Source organism: Lagopus muta, chromosome 14 (genome assembly GCF_023343835.1).
Source record: "Lagopus muta isolate bLagMut1 chromosome 14, bLagMut1 primary, whole genome shotgun sequence".
NCBI classification, from domain to species: domain Eukaryota; kingdom Metazoa; phylum Chordata; class Aves; order Galliformes; family Phasianidae; genus Lagopus; species Lagopus muta.
In genome coordinates this window covers 10,990,470-11,013,751 of record NC_064446.1, presented here as the reverse complement: position 1 = coordinate 11,013,751, position 23,282 = coordinate 10,990,470, and the positions used below count along the sequence as shown (strand labels likewise).

The window sequence follows — 23,282 nt, the reverse complement described above, 5'->3', positions numbered from 1 at the left end:
ACACCATGTCCTTCTTGTATTGAATATGAAATCACAATCTTAATGTGACCGTTTCTTCACATATTGGAAACAGCAGCCTGTTTCACTGAAAGTTACTGCATCCCTACAAACAAACATACAAACAAAAGATTTATCTGTATGGCTTTTTCTCTCACTTTTCCAAAGCAAGATCATTTTCATCACCTTCATCTCTCCATAAGGACTGACTAACAAGCAAGCATGCAACCTAACCTACCAGCTTTCCGGAGCCCCTCTACAGGGATCAGTGAAATGACCCAGAACTCTGGGGATCTTCTTGACTCACAAAGTCCCAAGTAACTTCCATGCACTTGTTACACTCACTGTCAAAGGAACACAAAACCAGAGCAGCCAGGTTTCAGACTGCTCCAAAGGGATGGACCCCAGTAGAGAATGGCAGCTTCTCTTGCATTGCCCGGGTGCCTGACAGACCCTTTAGGGAAGAAATCCCTGTTCTGTCATCACTCAGCATCCCAGTGTGAGCTCTGGGTGCCGGGAGCAGCTCTATGCTGGACCCCATGGACTGCAGTGAGGAGTGACATTCCTCCACTTCCCATATAAGTGCTCTATAGATGCTAATGATGACAGCACCCACGGGGCTCCCATGCACTTCATGCTCTTCTGCCTCATCATTTCTCTTTCAGACTGAGAGTCCCTGAACTACTTCTGCACCCCCTCAAGTCTGGGAAGCGGCGGCTCTCAGAGCCTAATCATGCTCACAGACCTTCATTTTGGGATGGTGCCATCACATCTCCTGAACAAGGACTTGAGAACTGGAAAGTCTCCCACATGAAGTGCTGCTCTCCGTGAATCATTTGTATTCTCCACAGAATATAAGAGCTCCAAACCACTTGCCCTATTTCTGCAGCCCTTGTAAAGGGATTGATCCTGCAGTGGAAGCGTGTGTGCACTTCAGTCTGTGTATACACATCTCAATGAATGAAAACACATCTCAGGAAATAAACACAATGGAAGCCTTTTATTCTTATCATTGTGTTTACCAACACCAGCAACAAGTCTGCCTGCACTGGAAATAGTCCAGCCCTGTTCCCACCAGGCACCTGGCTGTTTTGTCACCAGCACAGTGACATAATTCTGGAAGGAACCCCACTTCTTCCATGCCAGAAGGGAATTCACCTTTGCAGTTAGTGCCAAATGTTAAAACCAACAGCCTCTCACCAGGAGGAAACCCCCACAGGCTCACTGCCTCCAGGTTCAGCTCACTGCTGAAACTGTCACCTGCAACAGATATTTTCCCTGCTTTACACAGGACCAAACTGGCAGTGCTTATGCTGCCTGCTCTTTAATCACTTCTATTTTCCCAGCTGAGAGATGCCAAAGTACAGATAACTGATGGCTTGTTCTGTATGGTTCTACACAGGTGTACGACTGAATGGGAAACATGTCCAGGTTTTGCAGCTCTGAAATTCCCAGTAGCTTTTATACCAGAAGCTTCTATTACCAAAAGCACCCAGTAGGATAACATTCCTTGCATCAGCTATCAGTCTATGCTGCACACAGTGCCAAGAAAAGTCTGGTTTTCCCGTAGGACACCCCAAATATAATTTAGGATCACATACTGTTGTCAGACATGAAAAGATCCTCTGATATTTCAGGGGGAAAGCGGAGCCCCTAAGCTCTGTGCCTGGGATGTCCATGCAACACATTTAAAATATAGGAAGGAAGGGTTATTATTTGAAGGTAAATATTCCCTCTGCTAGTTCTAGTAGACATACACTGGGTTGTGTTTCTATAGATAACTCTTCAGATCAATTTAAAATTAACACACTAACAGTACAAGTGGACTGCTTAACAACAAGCTTATAGCAGCTAAATATCCAGCTGCTGTTCCACCACTGGAAACTAATCCAGAGACACAGGGCAAAGCCTCCAGACAAGGGTCCTTCAGCTTAACTTCCCCTCCTGTAGTGCCAGCTGGATTCCATACACATCATGCCCTACACTTTCACGTGGTTGCTGGATCGTGCCCAAGAGGAGGCTGCATTTCAGTTAATGCAAAAGCATATTTTCAGTGTGCTTCAGCACGAAGGGCACTAATGGAATAAAAACTATCAGATCATTTGTCCTAGGAAAGAAAAAGCAGCATCTCTTCTTATCACAGCATTAGAGGCACAGTGAGTCATTTGGTAAACAGTGCACTCTGCATCAGCAACATCTTCTGGTGAATGCAAGAACTATGATATAAATGTAAGTTTCCAGACTGCAGACCAGGTCACAGTCTGCTTTTTACTGACAGCTTTCTTGAAGTGAACACTGCCCAGTTAACACCAGTGAGGACTCAGACCTGGGATAACCTTGACATCCAAAAAAGTACTTCCTCATCCTGCCTTTATACAAATCCTGTTCAGTCGGTGGAGGTTTTCCTGTTGACTTCACTGTAATCCTTATTCATTGCCTTAGTGAGCACAAGTCAAACTGCAGAGCAAAGCACACTTACCCATTTTTCTTTAAGTCCAAGATGAGCTCCTGGCCTTCTGCCTCTATCCGAACTTCAGCTTGGAGTGGATGCTGCATACAAAAGACAGCGCCTGTTACTCATGAATCATCACCACTATGAACACATCCAGAAAAACAAATTGTTCCCCTAGATATTGCAGCTGACCTTAAAGCACTCCTTGCCTTCTTCCACAGGGGAAGGCTGTAACCTTCATTGCCGGAGAGGAGAAGCAATGGCTCCAGATGCACTGCTGCATCCCCACAGCACAGCCACGCTAACGCAGATCCAGCAAGCAGCATGGCTGTGCTGTTAGGGTGCTGCATCTGAGCCAGCGTCCCCAGTCTCCCACGGGGAGGGATGGGCTCAGATGTGGCAGTGAGTCCTGGTGCTGGAGTGCTTGGTGTGCACTGAGCCCATTTGTGGGCACACCATGGTCAGGTCTGCATCATGGGACATCTCAATTTGCCCCTGAGGTTTACGCATCGAACAGATGAGCAAGTTAACCAAAGCTTCCTTTGTCGTCCCAGCTGAAAAAAGCGTTTTTTAGAAGCCTATTTCAGGACAAGAGGAATCATGCCTCTTTCAGAGATTTACACAAAATTCCTTTCACCCTAGAAATGCCAGGAAGACGCAGGCAACAGGATCCTGTGGATGTCTTCAGATTCCTAGAGGTCTGGGGGACATTATTTCACAGCTGCTCTTGTGTGAGTCCCAGGCTGCAGAAACCATGGCAGCAGCTTTCCTGGGAGTTCAAGCACAGCAGCCACAGCCCCAGTCTGCAATCCACAAATAGCCCAAAGCACAGCCCTGAGCTAGGATGCAGGACAGCTGGATAAGTTAACACCGTTGCTAGAGCTGATAGAAAGGAGCAGTGCAGACAGCAAAAGCAGTGTTAAAAATATTAATTAAATAATTCAAGGATAGAATATGTTTGCCAGAAGCCCAAAGTGGAGGCCTCTGGATTTCTTTATGGTTTACCTCCCTGTCAAAGCAGGGCTAGCTGAAGTCAGGTTTCTGAATGAGCTTTTCCTCTCAAAGGAAATGCATGAATAAGCCATCTGATAAGAACAGACTTCTCAATTCACCTAAACTGTGTGCCAAAAAAAAAAAAAAAAACCAAAAAAAAAAAAACCTATGAAAACCAGTGAAGCAGTCAACCAATGTATTTCCTTACTGAGTGTCAGAGGGGATTCTGCAGAACAGATCAACCGAAAGCAACATAAAGCAAGGCTGAGTAGGATGCTCTGTTAAAAGGCTGTCAGCCCTGAGGTATGTTTGGGCATCACTCTGTCAGCTCCAGGTTACAAGCTTCTCTTTTCATCAGCTCCCCACTCATACTCTGGGTTTTGTTCATCTGTCCTTCATTTTCCATCAGGTGATGCAGAACGACTAAATACCTTAATGCATACAACAAAGTATAATGCCAAGGGGCTGAGTTTTAGTCCACTGAATTACACACTCAGTCCACCACAGAGTGGGTCTGCTGTTTTGATGTAAGCAGTTGCAGAAGATGTTGCCTCACCCATCACTAGGGGATTTGAGTGTCTCTGTGACTGTAACGTCTCTTCATCATTATTACTAATAATGCTTTCCTTCACTCAGCTTTAGAGTCCATTAATTGCCACGTAACAGAACTATCCCAGCTTTACATAAGCTTTGCTAACATGGGTTTGGGAGCCAACAGGAATCTGCTCGAAACAAATCAAGACCCCTGAGACACAGCAACTTTATGTAAAGGCAAATGCTGTCCAGATGTATTTGTATCACTATCAATAACAGAGAGAAACAAAACTTCCAGCCTATGTTGCAAGAACATTTTTTAGAGAATTAAGAGCATGAGGGAGCCATTGCAGCTTTTTTCCTTATACAGCACAATGGAGTTATAGAAATTCCTATCGTATGGAAAGGACATTAAGCCCAGAATAACAACAGCTACAGGGAGCTGCCATAATTTTCTTTACAAAAATGCTGTAGCTTTCCTTCTTCTGGTTCACAGTTTAAGCAACCTCATCTGGATTTTCCCCTTTCATTATTTGATACCTTCATGATATCAGCAGCATAGATGCTAGGAAACTGTGGTTGGTTTGTGGTTGACATTCAAGTCCAACATCCCAGCAGTTCTCAGAACGGCTGCAGACAGACCACTGAGAGCAAAGAGAAGTGGAGAAATGTCTGTACTCACACAGGGCACAAGACACAGGTGGGCTGAAAGAGCTGTGAATGCCCCATCCATGGGAGTGCTCAGACTGCATGGGGCTTTGAGCAGCTGGGTCTGCTGGGTTGGAGTAGGTAAGCTTGGAAGGTCCCTTCTAACCCAAAAGATTCTGTCACTACGATCTGCACCTGAGCTTTGGAGTGACTTGTTTGTTTGTTTGGTTTTTTTTTCGGTATTGTTGTTGAGTTTTGTTTATTTGTGTGGGGTTTATTTATATATTTTTAAGGGAAACACCCTCGCAGCTGTGATCCATCTCAGTACAGCGAAAGCAAAGCTTTAAAGTAGGTCAGAGAGACGCGATCGGAAGCCTCAGTGCAGGGGCAGCAAGGATGCACGTGTAAAGGAGCAGCCTGCCGAGAGCAGATAGCCAGCGTTCCCCTGCCTTCGGGAGGGATGCAGCGGCTCCCTGACCGCAGCCGGCCTCAGCCTCATCGCAGAGCTCAGCTTAGAACACACAGCGCGCACCGCGGGAGCTCACACACAGGAACCGCGGCCTCATCCCTCCACCTGGCAGCGCTCCGCAGTAGCTCGGCGTAGAACGGGGCGCCCAGCCCAGCAGCACCGCACCCGACCCACCTGCTCTCCGCCGGGGCTCCGCAGCGCGTCCCAGCTCAGCACCAGCACGGCGGGCTGCGGCTCTGTGCCACCAGCCTCTGCGCCTGGGGATAGGGAACAGGAGGCGAACGGCTCAGCACCAAGATAGAGAACGAGAAGCTGGGAGGAGGGGAGCAGGAAGAGATAGATACCCTGCCATCCCAAGCCCATCCTCCCCGAGGCTCATGCAGCAGAACGCACTCGTGCCCCCCGCCCCGCCGGTCCCCATCCCGATGTCCCCGCACTCACTGCGCGGCGGCTGCAGCAGCAGCGAGAGGGCGATGCCGCAGAGCAGCCCCCGGCCCCGCATGGCTTCAGGCTGGACTCGGCTCGCCACCGCACCCCTCATATATAGAAGCTCCCGGTCCGGCTTTCTCCTCCCACCCGCAACACCGCCCTACAGCTCCTGCCCGTTTCTTCCTCTCCCCACTCCAGCCCCGGGTGCTCGGTGGGAGCTCGGGCTGCTTTCATGCAAAGACTCTCCTGTCCCTCCCTCCTCCCCTCCTTTGTCAGCACAGAAAGCCGTCGCAAAGGCAGCTAGAAGGGAGGACGTGCTGGAAGGAAGCAGGCACATCGCCTTCAAGCAGCTCCCAAAGGAGCTGGGCTATGATATTGATTCTTTATTACATAACCCAACCAAAATCTTCATGACTGAACCCACGCTGCCTAAAGCATCCTAAATTCCTTATCTCAGTGGGCAGCTGAGGGCAGCTGTGATTTTATGCTGGTTTTGCAGAAGCAAAACTGGATTCACAGCTCCTCTCCCCTTAAGGCAGACAAAGGGGCTGTGGAAGGAGCACACACAGTTCATGGTCCCTGCTCATTCTGTGAAGCTCCCAAGCGAGTATCCTTGGCGAGTATCTGCACCCTTCAGGGCTGACCCACGGGCTGACTCCCTGCACCATCCCTTTGCCAGCTCTCTGCCATGAGGATGAGCCCATTGCTGGGCAGCATTGACCCAGGCTCGGTGACACTGGCACAGGGATATCAGTGAGAAAGGTGCTGGCAGCCTGGCAGAGCGTGAGCTGGTTAACAGCACAGCCACTGACATCTCAAGGTGCAGTTACACCAACGAGGCTGGGAGGGAGGATGATTGCATTTTTTGTGGGCTTGGCTCTGAACAGCACGAAAAAGCATTGCCTGTTGGTCATTGCGTTATGCTTCAGCCATTGGTCTGCGTTATCCACAGCACCCTTTCCATTCATCTCTGTGCTTCATGTGTCTGTCAGTGAACCACCAGGAAGGAAAACCAGCGTAACCAACAGGGAGAATCTGCAGCTGGCTACATTGCAGAGCAAACTGGTAAACAAGGCCAATAGGAAATGAATAATGCATTTACAATTAAGAATAATAGTAATAGATTTTGCCTCTGGTCCAGTGGTTTATATATACTATTGAAAACCACTGGACTTTCTTTAACTGAAGATCTTTGCTGACTCCTATCATTGTGCCCACAGGAAATGCCGTGCCATAAATGGCCTCATACTCACCACAAACAGGTCACAAATGTCCTTTGCACAAATAATTCACAGTTTCTCAGGGTGGAAATCCAGGGACCAAATCAGCTCTTTGAATCCCCTCGAGTATCTTGAAAGGAAACCCAGAGCTTTCTGTGAACTCTCCCATTAATTTGTAGCTGCCTGTAATAGAGAAGAAAACAATGGCACTACTGCCAATGCTTTCATTACAAAGAAGTAAAAATGTAACCCAAATTTAGACAGCTATTCTGCTTTCATCCCTGAATGATATTTCTGTCCAGAGAAAAATAATATTTGATGAGGAATACCTACACTTGCACTGAAGGATCACAGATCTTCCCAGTATGACAAATTTTCACAGGGCTGCTCCACCTATTTCTCAAAAAGATCAGCTCAAAAAAGCATAAAATGAAATAAAAAGAACGTATCTTAAAATTGCTGCAATAGTTGGGCCAATAACTGCTGCTTAGCTGCTTGTGATTTTGGTTATAATTCAAGTGTCATAAAAATAAAGTATATGCAGCATTTGCATTTGCTGTATAGTGATATTTTTATCTCTGGATTTAGTAATGTGAGAATTGATCTCTTAATTTATAATCAGCAGTAAGTCCCCCTATAAAAATATAACCACATACTGTGCTATCATTATAAATAGTTTAATCTATATTTATATGTTGTATCGCTTACACTGCTCCGGCATTGTTGCATGGAAAGCTGCAGGGTATCCCAGCCTTATTAGCTGTGCTCAGATGCTGCAATGCTACCTGCCTCTGGCACAGCATGACTCAGATCCTGCCCTGGACCCACTTCTTCAAAAAGCTCTTAATGGGTTGTTTGCTTGATTCACAGAGCGAGATCAAGCTTTCTGTTATCTGGGAATTGCACAGACTCATTTCCCCCACAGTCCCAATTGCCTGGTTAGAAGTATCAGCTGGGGATGTGGCAGTCTGTTCTCTGGTGCCTTATCTGCCTGTGACATCTCCTGTGACCAAGGCAAGGATGTACCTATTAGCAGCAGCTCCTACGCAGCACACAGGGTGGGGGGTGCAGTCGTTCTGTAGGTTTGGAAATGATTTCCATTTCCCCTGGCCAGAGCTGCTGAGCACACTTTTGCAGCGGGGTTTCTGCACTAGCTTTGCACTATGCAAGGTGGTTTAACTCTTCAGGTTGGCTGCAGGGCAAAAGGTGATGTTTCTCCCATTCCATTCGTTGTAATTTAGAAATACACTAAGAGTTAAGCTCATAGAAAGACAGATTCAGAGAGGAGAGAAGCCTGTTAAGGAAACAGACTTACACAGGGAATGATTCGGGTGTGTATCAAACTGAGAGCTCCGTAAAATTTCGTTTGAACACCCTGTTCAGAAATAAGGAAGGCTGATCATGAACTGCCATCGAAAGCCTCTTGAAATTGGAGAAAGTGTTACTGAAAAATCGTAGTGAGTGAATGTGGATGACATTCTGTCACGTGTAACCTCAGCATTTCTGATGTGCCAATGGTAAACATCTTGGCTAACTTGAGTGGCATGTGAAATCTTCCTTTCTTCAGAACATTTTTCCTCTTTCAGATCACTTGAAATGATCAAAGGAGGAAGGCTGTGAATCGGTGAAGGGAACCGGTGATGTAACTTCATTATTTCAGGCCTTAAGAGTTGGGAACAGCTTTGGCTGAGCAAAGATCTTCTGATTAGCTTTGTTTTTCCACCATCCGAGCAGGATAGCAGGAATACTTGGGAGAGCCTTAGAGCAGCTGCCCTGCCAAAGAGGGAGAAGCACTGTAAGATGATCAGGTACCACACAAGGGCTTGTCCCAATGTGCTGTTACTGAAATACTGTCAAAGTGCTCTTTCCTTTTTTTTCTATTTAAGGGTGGGCCACTGCTGCTAATTTTGCTTAATTCCTACAAAGAAGTGCACAGATCAGTATATGCTGACATGCTGCATCCTTCTGACTATATTTGTATATTAAAGTACTGCAGTTTTCTCCACGCTGACTTTAAACTTCTCCAATAGTATTTGTACCAAAGTTGCAAATGCCCATAAGAAGGGGAACAGGTTTAATGACATAAGGGCTTCTAATGACCCCAGCCCATAAAAATGTCCAATAACTCTGGAGAGGAAAGGAATCTCTGCAAAAGTGTAGCCACAGGCAGTGACCACAGTGAGAAGCAGACTACTAAAAGTTGTTACAGCAGCAAGAGAAAACAAACTTTGGAATCGTAGACTAGTTTGGGTTGGAAGGAACCTTTAACACCATCTATTTCCAATCCCCTGCTATAGGCAGGGACACCTCCCACTAGACCAGGTTGCTCACAGCCCCAAATATCTTTAGAATATCTTCATCTGATATTTTTCAAACTCTGAAGCACGCAAGGTGATTTTTAGTCTGGATTAAGGTAAACAGCAGAGAGAGCTGGGTCTAATGCTGTATCTGCAGACACAGATCCTGAATGTCTGATACAGGCCTTCAGCTCTAACAGGAAAGGCAGGAAAAATCAGTCTTACATTTTGTTTCCAATTAAGAAATTCAGGATATATTAAGCTTCAGTCTTCTCTTCTTATTGTCTTTGTGGTATTAAACAGAGGAGATTTCCATGGAGGATATGATACTGTGTTTTCCTAAATGAACAACGAGGTCTCATTAGCAGGTGGACCCAGCACAGCAGATGCTGAATGCCTCACCCCTCTGAAGCTCACACACAGTTCTGGCTTCACAGTAAAACACAGGATACAACCGACACTGAAATCAGTTTGATGTTCATGTTAAAATGAAAAACTAGGGGAACATTACTCAGGTGAGTTTATTCAACTGTAACAACAGAAAGATAACAGAATTCCTGTACAGAAACAACCTCCTTTTCGCAATACAGAAACATAAACGTTTGTAACATTATTTACATATTTGGGCCAAAAATTTTTGAATTTCCTCACTCTGAGTTCAGCACAGACACCCTCTCTATTAAAAGCCTTTGATATTCCTCAGAGAATTTGGAATTCTCTGGAGAATTCTTTAGAGTAATAACGACACTCAGAGATCAAATCACAGTCCACTAATGTCAGTCACAGGACTGGATCCCATCCATTTTCCCCTCTCTAGGTTCTACCACACATCCACCTACCTTCTGGGCAATCCGTTTTCCTTAATGGAACTGGTTACAGACTAAGATGTGACTCAAACTGATCTATATTATCAGTGCATTATATAACATTTATACTACAAACGCAGAATACAGTAAAAATTAACCAAATTAAACAAAACTGTCTCATGAAAGTAACAACAAAAAGCACTGCAGAATCATTCTTGGCTATTTTACTGCAGCCAGAATTATTGCTAAAATTCCTAAAGTAACACCTAAAAAAAATGGAAAATACCATTAGAACATCTGTAAACAATAAAAGGCAGTATTCTAATTCAGAGGAGCAATAAAAGGATGTGCTTAAATATATCTCTCCTCAGGAAAATATCTTTGTCAAATGTTGTCAAATATCTTGAGTTGAGTTGAGTGTAAGTGCTTTCCTAAGCCAGAGTCCAAGCAATGCCCTGACGAACCAGGTGAAACTTCAGAAAGCTTTTAGGCATTCCCAAACCTGTATGTGACCTCTCAAAGTATAAGCAGTTCATTAGAGTCCTCAAACTGACATGCACGGGTTGCTCAGGGTACATGGGTTTCCCATTGAACACATTCTCTGAAGACGGTAGTGACGAAAATATTTATTTCCTCTTCTGTAACAATTTCTTAGATTATCAATTGGTTTAAACATCACAGCTCTTGCAACACCTTTTTTTCTTCTTCGTCCTCGCTGTCAGTCACATTGACTAGCTGGATGCTGGAAGGAGAAGGTGGGGTGGCTGGCAAATCATTCTCAAGTGCTCCAGTGTCTAGCTGTGATATGGGGCTAATACTAATACAACCCTCCTCACTGTGGCTGCTGTGATAGGTCACTTCTTCGAGGTCTGTGCAGACACGTGAGTCTTCACGTATTCTTCCCCCTGGGTGTCCCCTGAAAGAGTAATCTCTGTACAGAGGTGAAAACTTCATCTCCTGCTTTTGGTAGCCATCTCCATAGAAGCCAAAGCATTCAGGCACTGAGCTGGAGAAATTCCCGCAGCCAAAAGGGGGACGGCTGAATGGGCACGTGCTGCAATGAAAGAGATTGAAAGTAGTCCTTCAGATAGCTGGACTTCCATCCAACTAAGAGAATCAGAATGTTAGTCTAAGTTAGTTTAGATGAAACCATCAAAGTACACATACTTTAGAGCCATGTCTTATTTAAACACTGGTTTCGTAAGAAGAGTCATACACAGACTCTGTATTAGCAAGGATTGCATATGCATCCCTTCATAGTAAACACAGGCAGGACATTACTTTAAAAACAATCAAAACCCCATTGTTTTAAAGTATTAATTAATGTCATGGAATGTCATGATTTCAGAATCAAGTAAGCCTGCAGTACATTAATGTACATACTGAGAACGGTATAGAAAAGTATAAGAAATACTCACAGGGCATTACATGTGTTAGTTTGTAAATACTTTGATTAGGTGATCTCTGATTTACTACCCAGAGGCTGCAAAGGATGAACTAGTAATTACTGGTGATGTAATATTTCTGAAGACATTTCCCACAGGACCAGATTTCAGAAATATTGGTAGTTATGACAGCTACAATCATACAAGTAGCTGGGAGACATCTCACACAAACTACTTAATTGCATCTGATCATTTTGAAAATACATTTACCTAAGACTTTTCCATAGAGATCAGATGTAGTGCATCTAACTGCACTTAGGAGCACGAAGTAGAGAGAAGGTACTTCTATTTACTGTGGGCTTGAGAATGGCAATTATTAAAATCATACCACAGAGCCTTCAGTAACTATGCATATATTACAAGCAGCCTCAGGAAAGCAGGTCCCAGCACACAGAAGTCATGGGAAGAGAAGAGCACCCTTCCTTTCGGGCACTGTGTTCTTGTCTCAAGAATTGAATGCTCCATCTGCTTTCTGAAAGTTAAAGCCTTTTAGCACTTAATCTAAATGGGATTGAAATGAAGGGTTGCATTACCTTGAGGGGATATAGTGAGGTCCAGGAACAAAGTAGGGGTGATAAAACGAAAACTGAGGAGGTACTCCGTACAGACTGGCTGCCTGCCCAATGGGAGGACTCTCACAGAGATGCGAATGAGGAAGAGGTGTGACCTGGGGAAGAAGTACACCTCTAGGATAAGCAGAAATCCCTGACAACTCCTTTGGAAACTCGCTATTAGGGACAGAAAATCTGTCACTAGTGTTTGATGTGGCACTTGAACTTCTACTGGAGAGATCAACAACAACTGGTGTTGATCTCTTCAGAAAGCAATAGGATCCAGATGATACATCACGAGCTTCTCTCTGAGTAGGCTCAGCAAAGTGCTGTGATGCAATTACAGGGCGCAGAGGCAGGGTTGGAGCTGGAACTGCTACTGGAGTGGTGCTTGCAATAGCAGGTCGGAAAAGATTAATTGGACTTGGACGCTGAATAGAAGAAGGTGGCAGCCGGCTGGCAGAAGGAGCTTCACCTTTAGGAAAGAGAGCAATTATTTATCAGACACGGGTAAAGGAAGAGATTTCATAAACAGTGACATAGCAAACCACATCTGGAACCAGAACCATTTGCTCCAAAACATTTCATAGCATCGCTTCCCTGCAACTCGAGTCACGTGCCAATTGGGCTATGTGTGTCTGGCATGGTTTTGGAGTCCATGTGCTTAATCTTCCTTCAACAGAACAGAACAAAAACAAGGGTGAATGAAAAATGAACTACCATTTAGTGCCTGAAGATCAGAAGACATCCCAGGTCTAATAGCTGAGATGGCATGAGCCAAATTCTTCATAAATCTGCATGGTGCCAACGCAGAAGTGAAGAGCAGAAGTAATAATTACAGAACAGCTCTTGATATGTTTACTTATTTGTTTCACCTACAAACACTTCCACTGGCCAGTTTCACTTTAAAACATTTTGCAGATGTACATTTCAAATTATACTTCATGTTAAAGACTGCCTTTACACAGTAAGATTCCAAAACACTTTACATTAGTGTTCCCAAAAACCACTAGCTAGTCTAAGCATCTAAATGCTGAGTCAATGAATCCCAAATGCCTCCAGATTTTACCATTTGTGTTTGAGAGTGATTTCAAGCTCAATAGGATAGTAAACCCTGGAATGAAACACACTAGCATCTGAGGACACTACAACATTATAAGATACACTGGGGTAAGAAACAAAACAATTCTGTCAAATTTATAGAGCAATTTGAGAAATGATCACATATCTACTTCAGAAACTTTGCCAGAACAAAGTACCCCAAGTGCTCTCTTCTATGTCTTCAAATATTACCATACAGCTTTAACAGGCATTTCGTTTTCTTGTCTCACTGAAGTCCAGTGCCTGAATCTAAGCTGTTTGTTGTGATCCACTGTCCGGGCACTGATGGAGCCAGAGCTCTTTCACCACAAAACATCAGAAACTGCAGGTTAGATACTTATATTTGCACATGGGTTCTCATAATAAACTCCATTTCACTGTTGAAATATTTCATAAAAAAGGAAGATCTTTCCAGGTTAGGTGCAACGTTCAATGCATTTCTAGACTATGCAAGTTGGTAACAGCGATGCATAGAGCTATTCCAGAGATGCACAAAACACCCAAGTAACTGATGGAAAACATGCAAGAGAAAAATTCCTTTTCCAGGTTTAGTGACTTTTAATATCACACCTTACCAACACTCTTCTAACTTCATTTCTAATCACGTTGCAGACAATTCTGCCTCCTTGTGTGCAGCACAAGTTGCTGAGCCCTAGAATAGTGCTGCTTCGCTAGCAAAGAACACTAACATTGGATGGAGGTAATTAGCTAATAAAACTTTCCAGGCTTAATAGAGCAGGTTTGAATGCTGGTGCAGTTAGATCTGGGGTGCAAAGATATGGGTGAGGGAGGCAGAACAGGGAAATGAATTGATTATAGCTCTTCAGGAGGCAAGTGTTGAATAACAGACAGCCAGAGAGACCCAGGAGGGACTAGGAACTACAAAGACTGCAGCATCTGTGGAGGATGAAGAGGGGGACAGAATTAAAGAGCAGCTAAGTGTGAGGAAGCAGTAGGTAGAGACTAGGAGGCAGAGGTGCAGTGCAGAGGAGAATGGAAAGAAATAGCAATGTCCATGCAGACTGAGAAATCGTTTTTTAAATATGCCTACACTACTAGAGGTATAACTTCTGCTACTACAGGTAAATTCCTGATTTTTAAAATCATTCACCACTGCAACTCACAGACTGGATGTCCAATATTTTTCTGAATACTGTGCATGGCAGCAGGAAATGCAGGCGATGAAAAGGGATAAACAGCAACTGGATTTGTAGTGATGATATTCTGGGTAGTGCTGGAAAATACAGCAGAGACAGCCAGTGGATAACGCTTCCTCTTGCCTGGTCGTGGTTGATAAACCCAACCTGTCAGAGATGAAAAAATGCAGATATACCATTTATAGGATGGTGTCTCTGTTTCTTTTTCTTTTCTCTCCCTCTCTCTCTTTTTTTTTTTTTTTTTTTAACCTTATACTTCAAGAAAAAATCAGAAAAAATGTCAAAGAATTCTCAAAATGCTTCAATAGCAAAACTGCCTTTCTGTCAGTGAGTGAGTAAATGGGGTGTTTTATCAGAGGTGGAAAGAAAATGGACACGTTTGGGCACTGTGTTTGTGTTACTGAACTGTTAGTGAGACAAAGAAATACAGCAGGGTAGGGAGGGACACGGCACAGCTACAGAAAGCATGCTAAGGAGAGCATGACACACGCTGGCTTTCCAGTCCTGAAGGAAATCATGACTGTATTCAAAATATAGGTCTTTTCTGATTTTTTCTTTAACCCCACAAATTTCACATAATGCAAGAGACAATGGAAAATATGATCCAATAGGAATCCCATATAGAGTTTGGCAATAAAAAATATGTTTGCCTCTGACATATAACATTAACTAAACACTAGCAGACTTTAAATAAACTGTGAATTTACACTGAGCAGCCCAGGGGAGAGAGAGAGAAAGAGCACTGCACTTCGTCTTTTGCTTATTTGTGACATCAGGTCTCTTCTAGCCACAGTTGTGGGTTAGCAGGATTATGACATCACAAAGGATTGTGACACCTGATATCTTAACAGCTTTCAAAAAGAGTGTTGCAAATTCTTATGTTTTGTTACTATCCTTTTAACTGAACTGCAGTGTTGTGGATAAACAAATTTGTTAGGGATTTTGGAGCAACGTTCACAATAAACTCTGCATGCAGCCAGAAGAGCTGTGGTGGTCTGGGAATGTAGGAAACATCAGATGCTCTAAAGGATGCACATAATTTTTGAATGCTAAGAAATGAATATGTTTTCACAAGCACTAGAAAGCTGATAGAAGGACTGAGTGCTTGAAATTTGTGTCATGTTTTCTAACTCTTCTCTTTGCCCTAATGAAAGAAACCCTTTTTGTGTTTGTATTTTTTTTTTCTCCTGTGAATCCTGCCCTACTAAAACACTGAGGTAAATCAATACGTTTACCAGGAAATTCCTCTCTGTGCCTTTGTTTTATTTTCCGAGCTTCATCATAATAGGGCTGTTTCTGCTCTTCAGTCAGTTTGCTCCACTCCAACCCCAGCTGAACACTGATTTCAGCATTATTGGCATTGGGGTTGGCTTTAGCTAGGGCAGGTCGGTGAATCCTAGCCCACACCATAAATGCATTCATTGGACGCTTTACGTGGCCAGTTTTGTCCTTGCTGAATGGAGTATCTGGCATACCTATGCAACAAAATGAGGAAAGATCATCTTCCAGGCAATAGACGCAGTGCAGATTACATCAAAAGGCTTTTCAGTGACAGTCAATAGAATCTCTAGATCTCCAGAATACACAAAATTCATTGCACATGTGGAGAGCAATTCTTAGAAAAATAATTAAGGCTCTACTAACTTCCACCGAACCACTGTATAAGGAATCATGTGCATGGCTTTTGTTGTTTATTCTCTTTTTAAAAATATGTAACACATGTGACTGCTAAGAGAGTTTGGATTTCACTTGGCTAGACCGTTTCCTGTAACTTGTTTATGAATTGAACTCAGTATGGCATAGACCATATCACTGCAAATTTGTCACCTCCCCCAGAACTGTGTAGCCAAAAGCCCTAACGATGCACAGGCAAGGCCTAGCACTGATATGGCACTTCAGTCCCACTACTGAGCAGCCTCTGGCTTCTCTGCTGAGGCTATTGCTGTGCTGGGTTCCTAGATGGGTTTTTTCCCCTCAGATATGGACAGGCATTTGCTGGAGGAATCTGTTTTATCAACTGACCGTTACATGACACCTAGCTTTACATCTTTGTAAACACAGACTGTGTTTGGATTGAATTGGTGACATAATGAACAGCCAGAACCCTCACAGCTGATCCCTCAGCAAAAGGCTTAGAAATGAACTGTTCCATACTATCAATAAAGGGAGAAGGTCTTCTTATCTTTAGAACTTAAAGTCATGAATCTTAAAAGCCTAAAAAACCATAAATTTTAAAAGCCCTTTTCTTTCCAGAACAATTAAGCATCTAACCCAGATACTACAAAATGTTCACCACTTAACATGCCCAAATTGTCCTGGAGAGGTGTATGAACTCTCCATTTTAAAAATCAAGTAGACACATAAACTGCAACTTGCAATCAAAATTCAGTGTGGTTCTAAACATTTATAAAGGGGTTCAGTAGAGGCAGGGAGCAAGCACTGTATTGATTCCAATAAGGCAATGGAGAACTCAGTGCTCCTGTACCTCACACTCTAGGCTGAATTGGATGGTTTTACAAAATACAATGTATCCAGAGGGCTAGCTCTCTAGCGCTGTCTTTCCACTACCGATAACCCGTCAGCTGCGTGTCCCTTATTAAAACCCTGCTAACTTGGCTTCTTAACATAATACCTGAATCGGAGGGCAGTACTGTGAGGGGAACGTTTTTAGTTTCAATTTTTACGGAAGGCTCCAGCAGGGTCTGCATTTTAAGAGGCACTTGGCTCACGGGCCCCTTTGACACCTGGATCAGCTTTGGCAGCAGGGGGCCTTGGACCTGTATACGGGCACCAGGCGGCAAAGGGCGAAGCACCAGGGGGATCTTCAGGTCCTCAGGGAGGACCCCCAGCCCCTCACCGGCCTGCGCCACGCCGCCATCACCGCCGGCGTGTGCGAGCCCGCGCGAGGCCCTGACTGCAGCACCGTCCTCGTCCCCATCCGCCCTCGCTCCGGGACGGGGTTCCTTCACGCCTCCTCTGATCTCCACCACCTCCACGTCTTCCTGCTCTTCTCCGCCGCGCTTTTCTCGATCCTCTTTTGCCTTCTCTTTTCCCCCCCACGGAGCTGGGGAGCACCTGAGCTCCCCTCCGGCTTCCTTGCTGCCCTCAAGACGGGCGGGGAAGCCTCCATCCTCCTGCTGCAGCTCCTTGGCTTTAACGCGCGTCTCCTGGAGGGGCGCCTGGGCCTCCTGACCGCCTGAGGGACCCTGTGAGCAGAGATCGAGGACAGAATCCCGGCCGTGGCAGTCGCCCCCGCCCCGCTCCATGACGCCGCTGCCGTTTGCCGCCTGCGGTTGGTCCCCAACGCTCGCAGCGCCCTCGCGCCGCAGTCACCAACGAGAGCGCAACGCTCCCCTCGGCCCCTCCCACCAACGCACCATGCGGTCGCCATGGAGACCGGCATCCGAGATCCATAGAGAAGTCCTCCTAGGCGCCTAGAAGGGCTCACTGCTGCACCGTCTCTGTGGGTGCCGCGCTGCACTTCCGCCTCCGCTCTGGCCATGCTGGGCTGCCTGCGGGCGGCTGTGGCGGCCATCTCGGCGGGTCGCGGGGCGGGCTGTGTGCGCGGTCGCTTCTCCATGGCGAAAAGCAAGTTCGAGTACGTGCGGGACTTTGAGACGGACGACACTTGTCTGCCCAACTGCTGGATAGTGGTCCGGCTGGACGGCCGCAATTTCCACAGGTGAAGGCCGGGCGGGCAGCCAATGGGCGGGCAGCTTGTTGCCGGGTGGTTGCTACAGCAACGCGGCCACGGCCTGGACCTGGTATGGGGGAGGGTGTCTGGCTGTAAGAGTCACGTCCTGCTTAACAAGTGTGGCTGTGACAGGGACACGATGTACCTGTGGGGAGGGAGGGATTGCAGCCTGTGTAGAGGGACAGTGTTTGTGCTTGGGGTCAGCATTCACCTTTCTTCACGATAAATCTTGTGGCTGGGGCTTTGATCTCTGATTTGCTCGAGTCTGATTTCAGTAAAGCTACCAAGTTTTGATGAATTTATTGGTAGTGTTGTCTTGATGGGACTGAGGTGCCCTAGGAGAAAATGGCATTATAGGAAATGGTATTTATCATTATCTGAATCCAAGTGAAATAAGAGTGATGGGTTAGGGTGAGACCTGATGAGGAAAAGGTTTTCTGCAGTGTATGCAGGTTACTTTGTAAACAATGCTTCTGACTTATTTCTTTGACTACAACAACTAAAAAGAGCACAACAGCGCTGTTTAATAGAGAAAATTCTCAGCTACAAAACACTATTTTTCAATGCAGTCACCACCGTGAACTATGCATTTTTGCCAGCAGTGAATAAGAGCCTGCATGCCACACTTGTATGAATTGGCACCAGCAGAGCTGAGCCACACAGTGCTAAAACTCAGTAGTTTGGCCTCCATAAACATTCAGCAGGTGACGAATGTCGGTGGGTGCCTTTTTTTCCACCTGGAGGAATATTGTTCTGTACCTTTGCTTCATGTGCCCTTCCGTGTCAGACTGCCCCTCTGCTGCCATCTGTCACATGGCAACAAAATGTAACACAGTATCGGTGGCATGGTTCAGCCACTGCTGCCATTCCACCAACATCTGCCTCTGACATCATGGACCAACATAGGAGGCATTGCTTTTGGATCAGCTCTTATGTAAAACTGACTTTTTGTTACTGTTCTTCGCACCTGTAAGGAATTCTGTTAGTATTGGCTGAATATTGTAAATCAATATTTGTAAAAACTAAATACAATGAAAATGAATCAGTTCACATTTCCAAGCGACCTTATACAGGATTCTTATTCTACCATTTTTTCCTTGAAGGTTTGCTGAGCAACATGAGTTCAAAAAGCCAAATGATGACCGTGCTCTTCATCTGATGACCAAGTGTGCCCAGACAGTGATGCAGGAGTTGGAGGATATTGCTATTGCTTATGGACAGAGCGATGAATACAGTTTTGTTTTCAAAAGGAAGAGTAAATGGTTTAAAAGAAGAGCAAGGTAACACCTGCTTTGGTATGAAAGTGAGCTTGTGTCTAAGCCTGTGCCTTGGCCCTCATCTCTAGGTTTGCCTTTTCTGTACACAGAGGCTACAGGCTGGGCTGTATTTGGAGATACACATTACAGCTAGTTCTGGTTCTTAGTGTGAATTCTGCCAGCAGTGTTTCTGTAGCGTTTAGTGATGTTGAGCTTTAGGTAGTTTTGGTAAAACAGGGCTTCCTTTAGCAAGGTGTTTTGCTTTCCAAACTGATGTACTTGATTTATAAAAGGTTATGCCATTGAACTGTTGGACTGTTATATAAGAAATAATGTCATAATGTCCACCAGAATTACTGCTGTTGATACATTGTGGTTATAGTGCCTATTGTCATATTGATGTATGCCTTTCCTTTCCCTTTGTTTTGTGTTTACAAGTAAGTTCATGACTCACGTGGTCTCCCAGTTTGCCTCAAGTTACGTTTTCTATTGGAAGGATTACTTTAAGGACCAGCAACTTCTGTACCCACCAGGATTTGATGGACGAATTGTGCTGTATCCCAGCAACCAAAACTTAAAGGACTACCTCAGCTGGAGACAAGCTGATTGTAAGCATTTCTAGAAAACGGAACAGTTGAGTTCTCATCCTCTCTGACTAGAAATGTCCTTATTGCCACTGTGTTTGTATACAGAACTTGTCAGTTAAAGAACAGCAGGTGGGGTGGTGTTTTTTTAAATAGCAAGTGTTTGTATTGTAGTGGGATTTGTCTGGATGCGTGTCAGCTAGAATTCTGAATATTTAGATGATGACTGAATTTGCTGCATGCTGGGTGTGAATTCAGCACAGGAAATATTAATAGAATTTGGTTGTGATTGTTTCATATTCTTGGGTTTCTTTAACCAAAGTAATCTTAAATGAAAATCTTCTGAAATGCAGGAAAGCGGTAGAGGTTAAAAGGGCTGCATATACCACGATGAAAGAGAGTGTTTGGTTTCATTCTGGGTCTCCATTAACATGTAGCCCTTGTTGCTCAAACTGAGGTAACTGAGGTCATACAAAAAACTCCCTTCTCCCCCTGCTCTTCCTTTTCAGATGTAAAATTAATCTGTCTTCTAATTATCGCAGTATGCAGTGCATTTAAAAATAGATCACAAAGACTGTATTTTTCTACCAAATGATATTATTTATTCTCTGAAGTTTTTTGTTGTGACTCTGGGAATTAAACTTAAAAAAAATATATCTTTTTTTTTCCTTCTGTAGGCCATATCAATAACCTTTATAACACAGTGTTTTGGATGCTTGTGCAGCGGAGTGGTTTGACACCAGTGCAAGCACAGGACAGACTCCAGGTAAGAATCTCTCAAGATTATGTTCTGGGTACAAAGAAAATCATCTGGTCTGCCAAGTTGTTCCTTGCCTGCTCAGCAGCCCTGGCTGACTTTTCTGTTCCTACTATAATAATTCGTGGGTGCAGATTCAACAACTTCTTGAATTGTAAAGATGATAATATTGATCAGCAAATAATACATTTTAACTGGAATTTTACCAGTATTTTAATTTCTTATTTAGTGAGTTCAGAAATTTTGAAAACATCATGTAAACATCGGTGTCTGTAAGCAAGAAATGAAATGAGAGGATTCAATTAGTACGGGCTCCCAATCCCTCTTCTGTTATTGTCTCATTGTGCAGATTTCAGGTGATCATTTCAGTTTTTCTCTTGGTTTCTGTTGACTTTCTATTTATCTTGAAAACGTAAGATAGACTTGAAAAAACCCTCTGTTTTTTATATCCCCCTTTAGCAGGTGAACATAACTCCTGTGTTGGGGAAAAACACCTTGTAATTCAAAGATGAAAAACCTCGTTAAGTGCCATTATTCCTGTACTTACCCATCTTCTGCTCTGCAGATTCAGTTGGCTTGTAACCTTGTTGGTTTGTTTCTGTCTTTTTCTATAAGAGTACTTGCTTTCATTTTCTTGTAGGGAACTTTGGCTGGAGATAAGAATGAAATTTTATTTTCTGAATTCAACATCAACTACAACAATGAACCTTTGATGTATAGAAAGGGAACTGTCTTGATATGGCAGAAGGTAAAAACTTTACTACCACTTGCTTCATGTTCTTGTTTTAAATAGCTACACTGTGGCCAGAAAGCTGGTCTGAGTGATCACCAAATGGGAGTAATGCTCTGTGGATGTTTATTTTTAGAGATATTAAACTAACCAAACTTGCCATGTGATGTGGTGAAAGGTGACTGTTTTGAAGGTGTTTTTAAATAACCACATCTACAAGCATAGCAGCTTTGAGAATTTAGGAATTTCTGCTTCTTGAAAAAAAGCACATTTTAGTAACTGTTGTCAGTTTCCACTGCAAAGGAGTCAGAGGCATTCAATAACACATTCAGTAACTCAGCTGGCAGTATATGTAGTACCCTTTTCTTATGTAAAGGAACATACACTACAGATTGCAGCTCTTAAAATTATCCTTAAAAGGAATTCATTCATTCAAGGAAATTTTCATCATTCTGCATAACGGATGCAGAATTAGTGCAAGAAATACCAGTTCTGTATGAAGTCAGTCCCAGGAAACTGTAAATGTTGATGGCCTTCAATCTTTCTACCACAGAAGGCTATACTTAATTAGTTATATGGATGTTTCGTGTGATCAGAACCCAATCAGTCCATGCTAAGAGTTCTCTTTAATTTGTTCAGTCTTTTGACTCGTACATATGTGTGTGTCTGTATAAATTTAAAGAATTAATCTGCTTGTTTTTTGCTTGTTTTCTTTTGTGTTTTGTTCTAATTATTTCAAATGAAGTCATAGAAGTCACTGGCTAAAATGGAACAAACAACAAGTAGAAGCTCTCACCTGCGAATACATTTCACTTGATCCTTATACTTTATTTTTTCTTACTGATTTTGGACATTTCTGAGGTTTCCCATTTACTTCAAGTGGTTCTGAGTTAAATGCTGTGCTTTATTCAAGGATACTTGCAGTCAGTTGCATGGAGTTTGAGGTAACTTCCTCAAGCTACGTGATGATGATGCGCAGTTTCAGCTATTTGTGTGTCAGTTGTCAAACAGAACAGACTCGAAGTTTCTGTGTTCAAATCCTATAGTATGCTATAGGCTTGATGGTTACTTTTACTATAGCTCTTATTCTTTGTCCATTCGTGAATCCCCTCTGAAGTCTTATATGTCTGCTAATGTGTCGGCTGTATTTCCAGGTGAACGAGGTAATGACTAAGAAAATTAAACTGCCAAAGGAATTAGAGGAAAAGGAAGTGGAAGTGACCCGGACCAGGACTAAAGTTGTTCCCCTGCACTGTGACATTATTGGAGAACAGTTCTGGGAGGAATATCCTGAGATTCTGGCTGAGGATAGCTGATATCTCTGATGATGGAACTGGCAGCTCGTTCTGCTCTGCTTGAGTTGTTGGCAACTGGGAAAGTATGGGTTGTCACTGGCAGATTTTAACCTGTGAAATGTCTCCAACATTTACACTGCTTTTAGCACTGTAAAGTTGCCTGGAAATGAGACGCTGTTTTGTTGTCTGATATCAAGATAGATCCATGGGGGAAGCCTTAAGCCATGCTGTATTTAAAATGTTAAGAACTCGTCTTGACTGCTGCTTGTACATACATGCAGAAAAAGTGTATAGAAATGTTATGTATTTCTGTAGTACATAAATCATGGGATGTTTTACTGAACTGACAGCTGACAAAAAAACTTGCATATTGAGTAGTAAAGGGCAGAGGGAAAAGTCATTATTTTTTTACTTTCAGTTCAGAGACAGATCAGAATGCTTCAATGACATCTAGTATTAAATTTCAAGGCCCCTGCAACATTAGTGAAAAAACTCTTCAACTTCCTAATGATGGATCCTTACAGAGTAGCAATGAAGTACCCCAGCAGTTTCCTATGACTGATTTCAAATGCTTTTGTCAAATGTACAGGATTTTTATACTTTTTAAACTAATAAAAACCAATTATTTCTTCCTTCTGTATTTATTATTTGGACTTTCTCATTAGTAATAATTAGTGAAGGTTTCAAATAATCTGAGAGTACTGAAACTGTGCAGACTTTAATTCTGTTAGGGCATAAATAGACATCGTGCTCTCATCTTCTGTAGCCTGGGAAGTCATCTTTCCACTACCTGAAATGGAGGGGCAAATGCAGCAAAGTGTGAATGTTCCTGTAAAGATTACGCTGACAAGAACTTGTGTTGCTGTT

The 23,282-nt window shown here is 43.6% G+C and overlaps 3 protein-coding genes across 7 annotated transcripts in view; 1 reads left to right on the top strand and 2 right to left on the bottom strand.

The window, feature by feature from the left end:
- The window catches only part of ADAM19 (ADAM metallopeptidase domain 19), a 30,320-nt gene extending 24,021 nt beyond the window's left edge, over nt 1-6,299 (bottom strand). Inside the window, exons 1-3 of one of the 2 annotated variants that reach the window (XM_048960333.1) lie at nt 5,535-6,299; nt 5,268-5,350; nt 2,477-2,547 (exon numbers count right to left, since the gene is read on the bottom strand). In XM_048960333.1, coding sequence (XP_048816290.1) covers nt 2,477-2,547; nt 5,268-5,350; nt 5,535-5,634 — 254 coding nt within the window. In that variant the 5' untranslated portion in view covers nt 5,635-6,299. Of the gene's footprint in view, nt 1-2,476; nt 2,548-5,267; nt 5,351-5,437; nt 5,497-5,534 lie in introns of those variants that run through there. The other variant, XM_048960334.1, reaches the window with a different exon arrangement.
- Nucleotides 6,300-9,615: 3,316 nt separating this feature from the next.
- Nucleotides 9,616-17,585, bottom strand: SOX30 (SRY-box transcription factor 30). Of its 2 annotated transcripts, none has more exons than XM_048960883.1 (5): nt 17,477-17,585; nt 16,732-17,305; nt 14,067-14,246; nt 11,824-12,316; nt 9,616-10,899 (listed from the first exon to the last, which is right to left on the bottom strand). In XM_048960883.1, the coding sequence occupies exons 1-5, from the start codon at nt 17,477-17,479 to the stop codon at nt 10,521-10,523; spliced, it is 1,629 nt and encodes a 542-aa protein (XP_048816840.1). In that variant the 5' UTR covers nt 17,480-17,585; the 3' UTR covers nt 9,616-10,520. The 2 variants fall into 2 exon arrangements, with proteins under 2 accessions (XP_048816840.1, XP_048816839.1); XM_048960882.1 differs by lacking the exon at nt 17,477-17,585 and adding an exon at nt 15,335-15,574 and having other exon boundaries at nt 16,732-17,365.
- On the top strand, nt 17,544-23,047 carry THG1L (tRNA-histidine guanylyltransferase 1 like). 3 transcript variants are annotated; one of them, XM_048960884.1, is made up of 6 exons: nt 17,544-17,781; nt 18,897-19,073; nt 19,488-19,657; nt 20,311-20,399; nt 21,031-21,138; nt 22,275-23,047. In XM_048960884.1, the coding sequence occupies exons 1-6, from the start codon at nt 17,600-17,602 to the stop codon at nt 22,434-22,436; spliced, it is 888 nt and encodes a 295-aa protein (XP_048816841.1). In that variant the 5' UTR covers nt 17,544-17,599; the 3' UTR covers nt 22,437-23,047. The 3 variants fall into 3 exon arrangements, with proteins under 3 accessions (XP_048816841.1, XP_048816842.1, XP_048816843.1); XM_048960885.1 differs by lacking the exon at nt 17,544-17,781 and having other exon boundaries at nt 18,968-19,073; nt 19,492-19,657; XM_048960886.1 differs by lacking the exon at nt 17,544-17,781 and having other exon boundaries at nt 19,007-19,073; nt 19,583-19,657.
- The last annotated feature ends 235 nt before the right edge of the window (nt 23,048-23,282 follow it).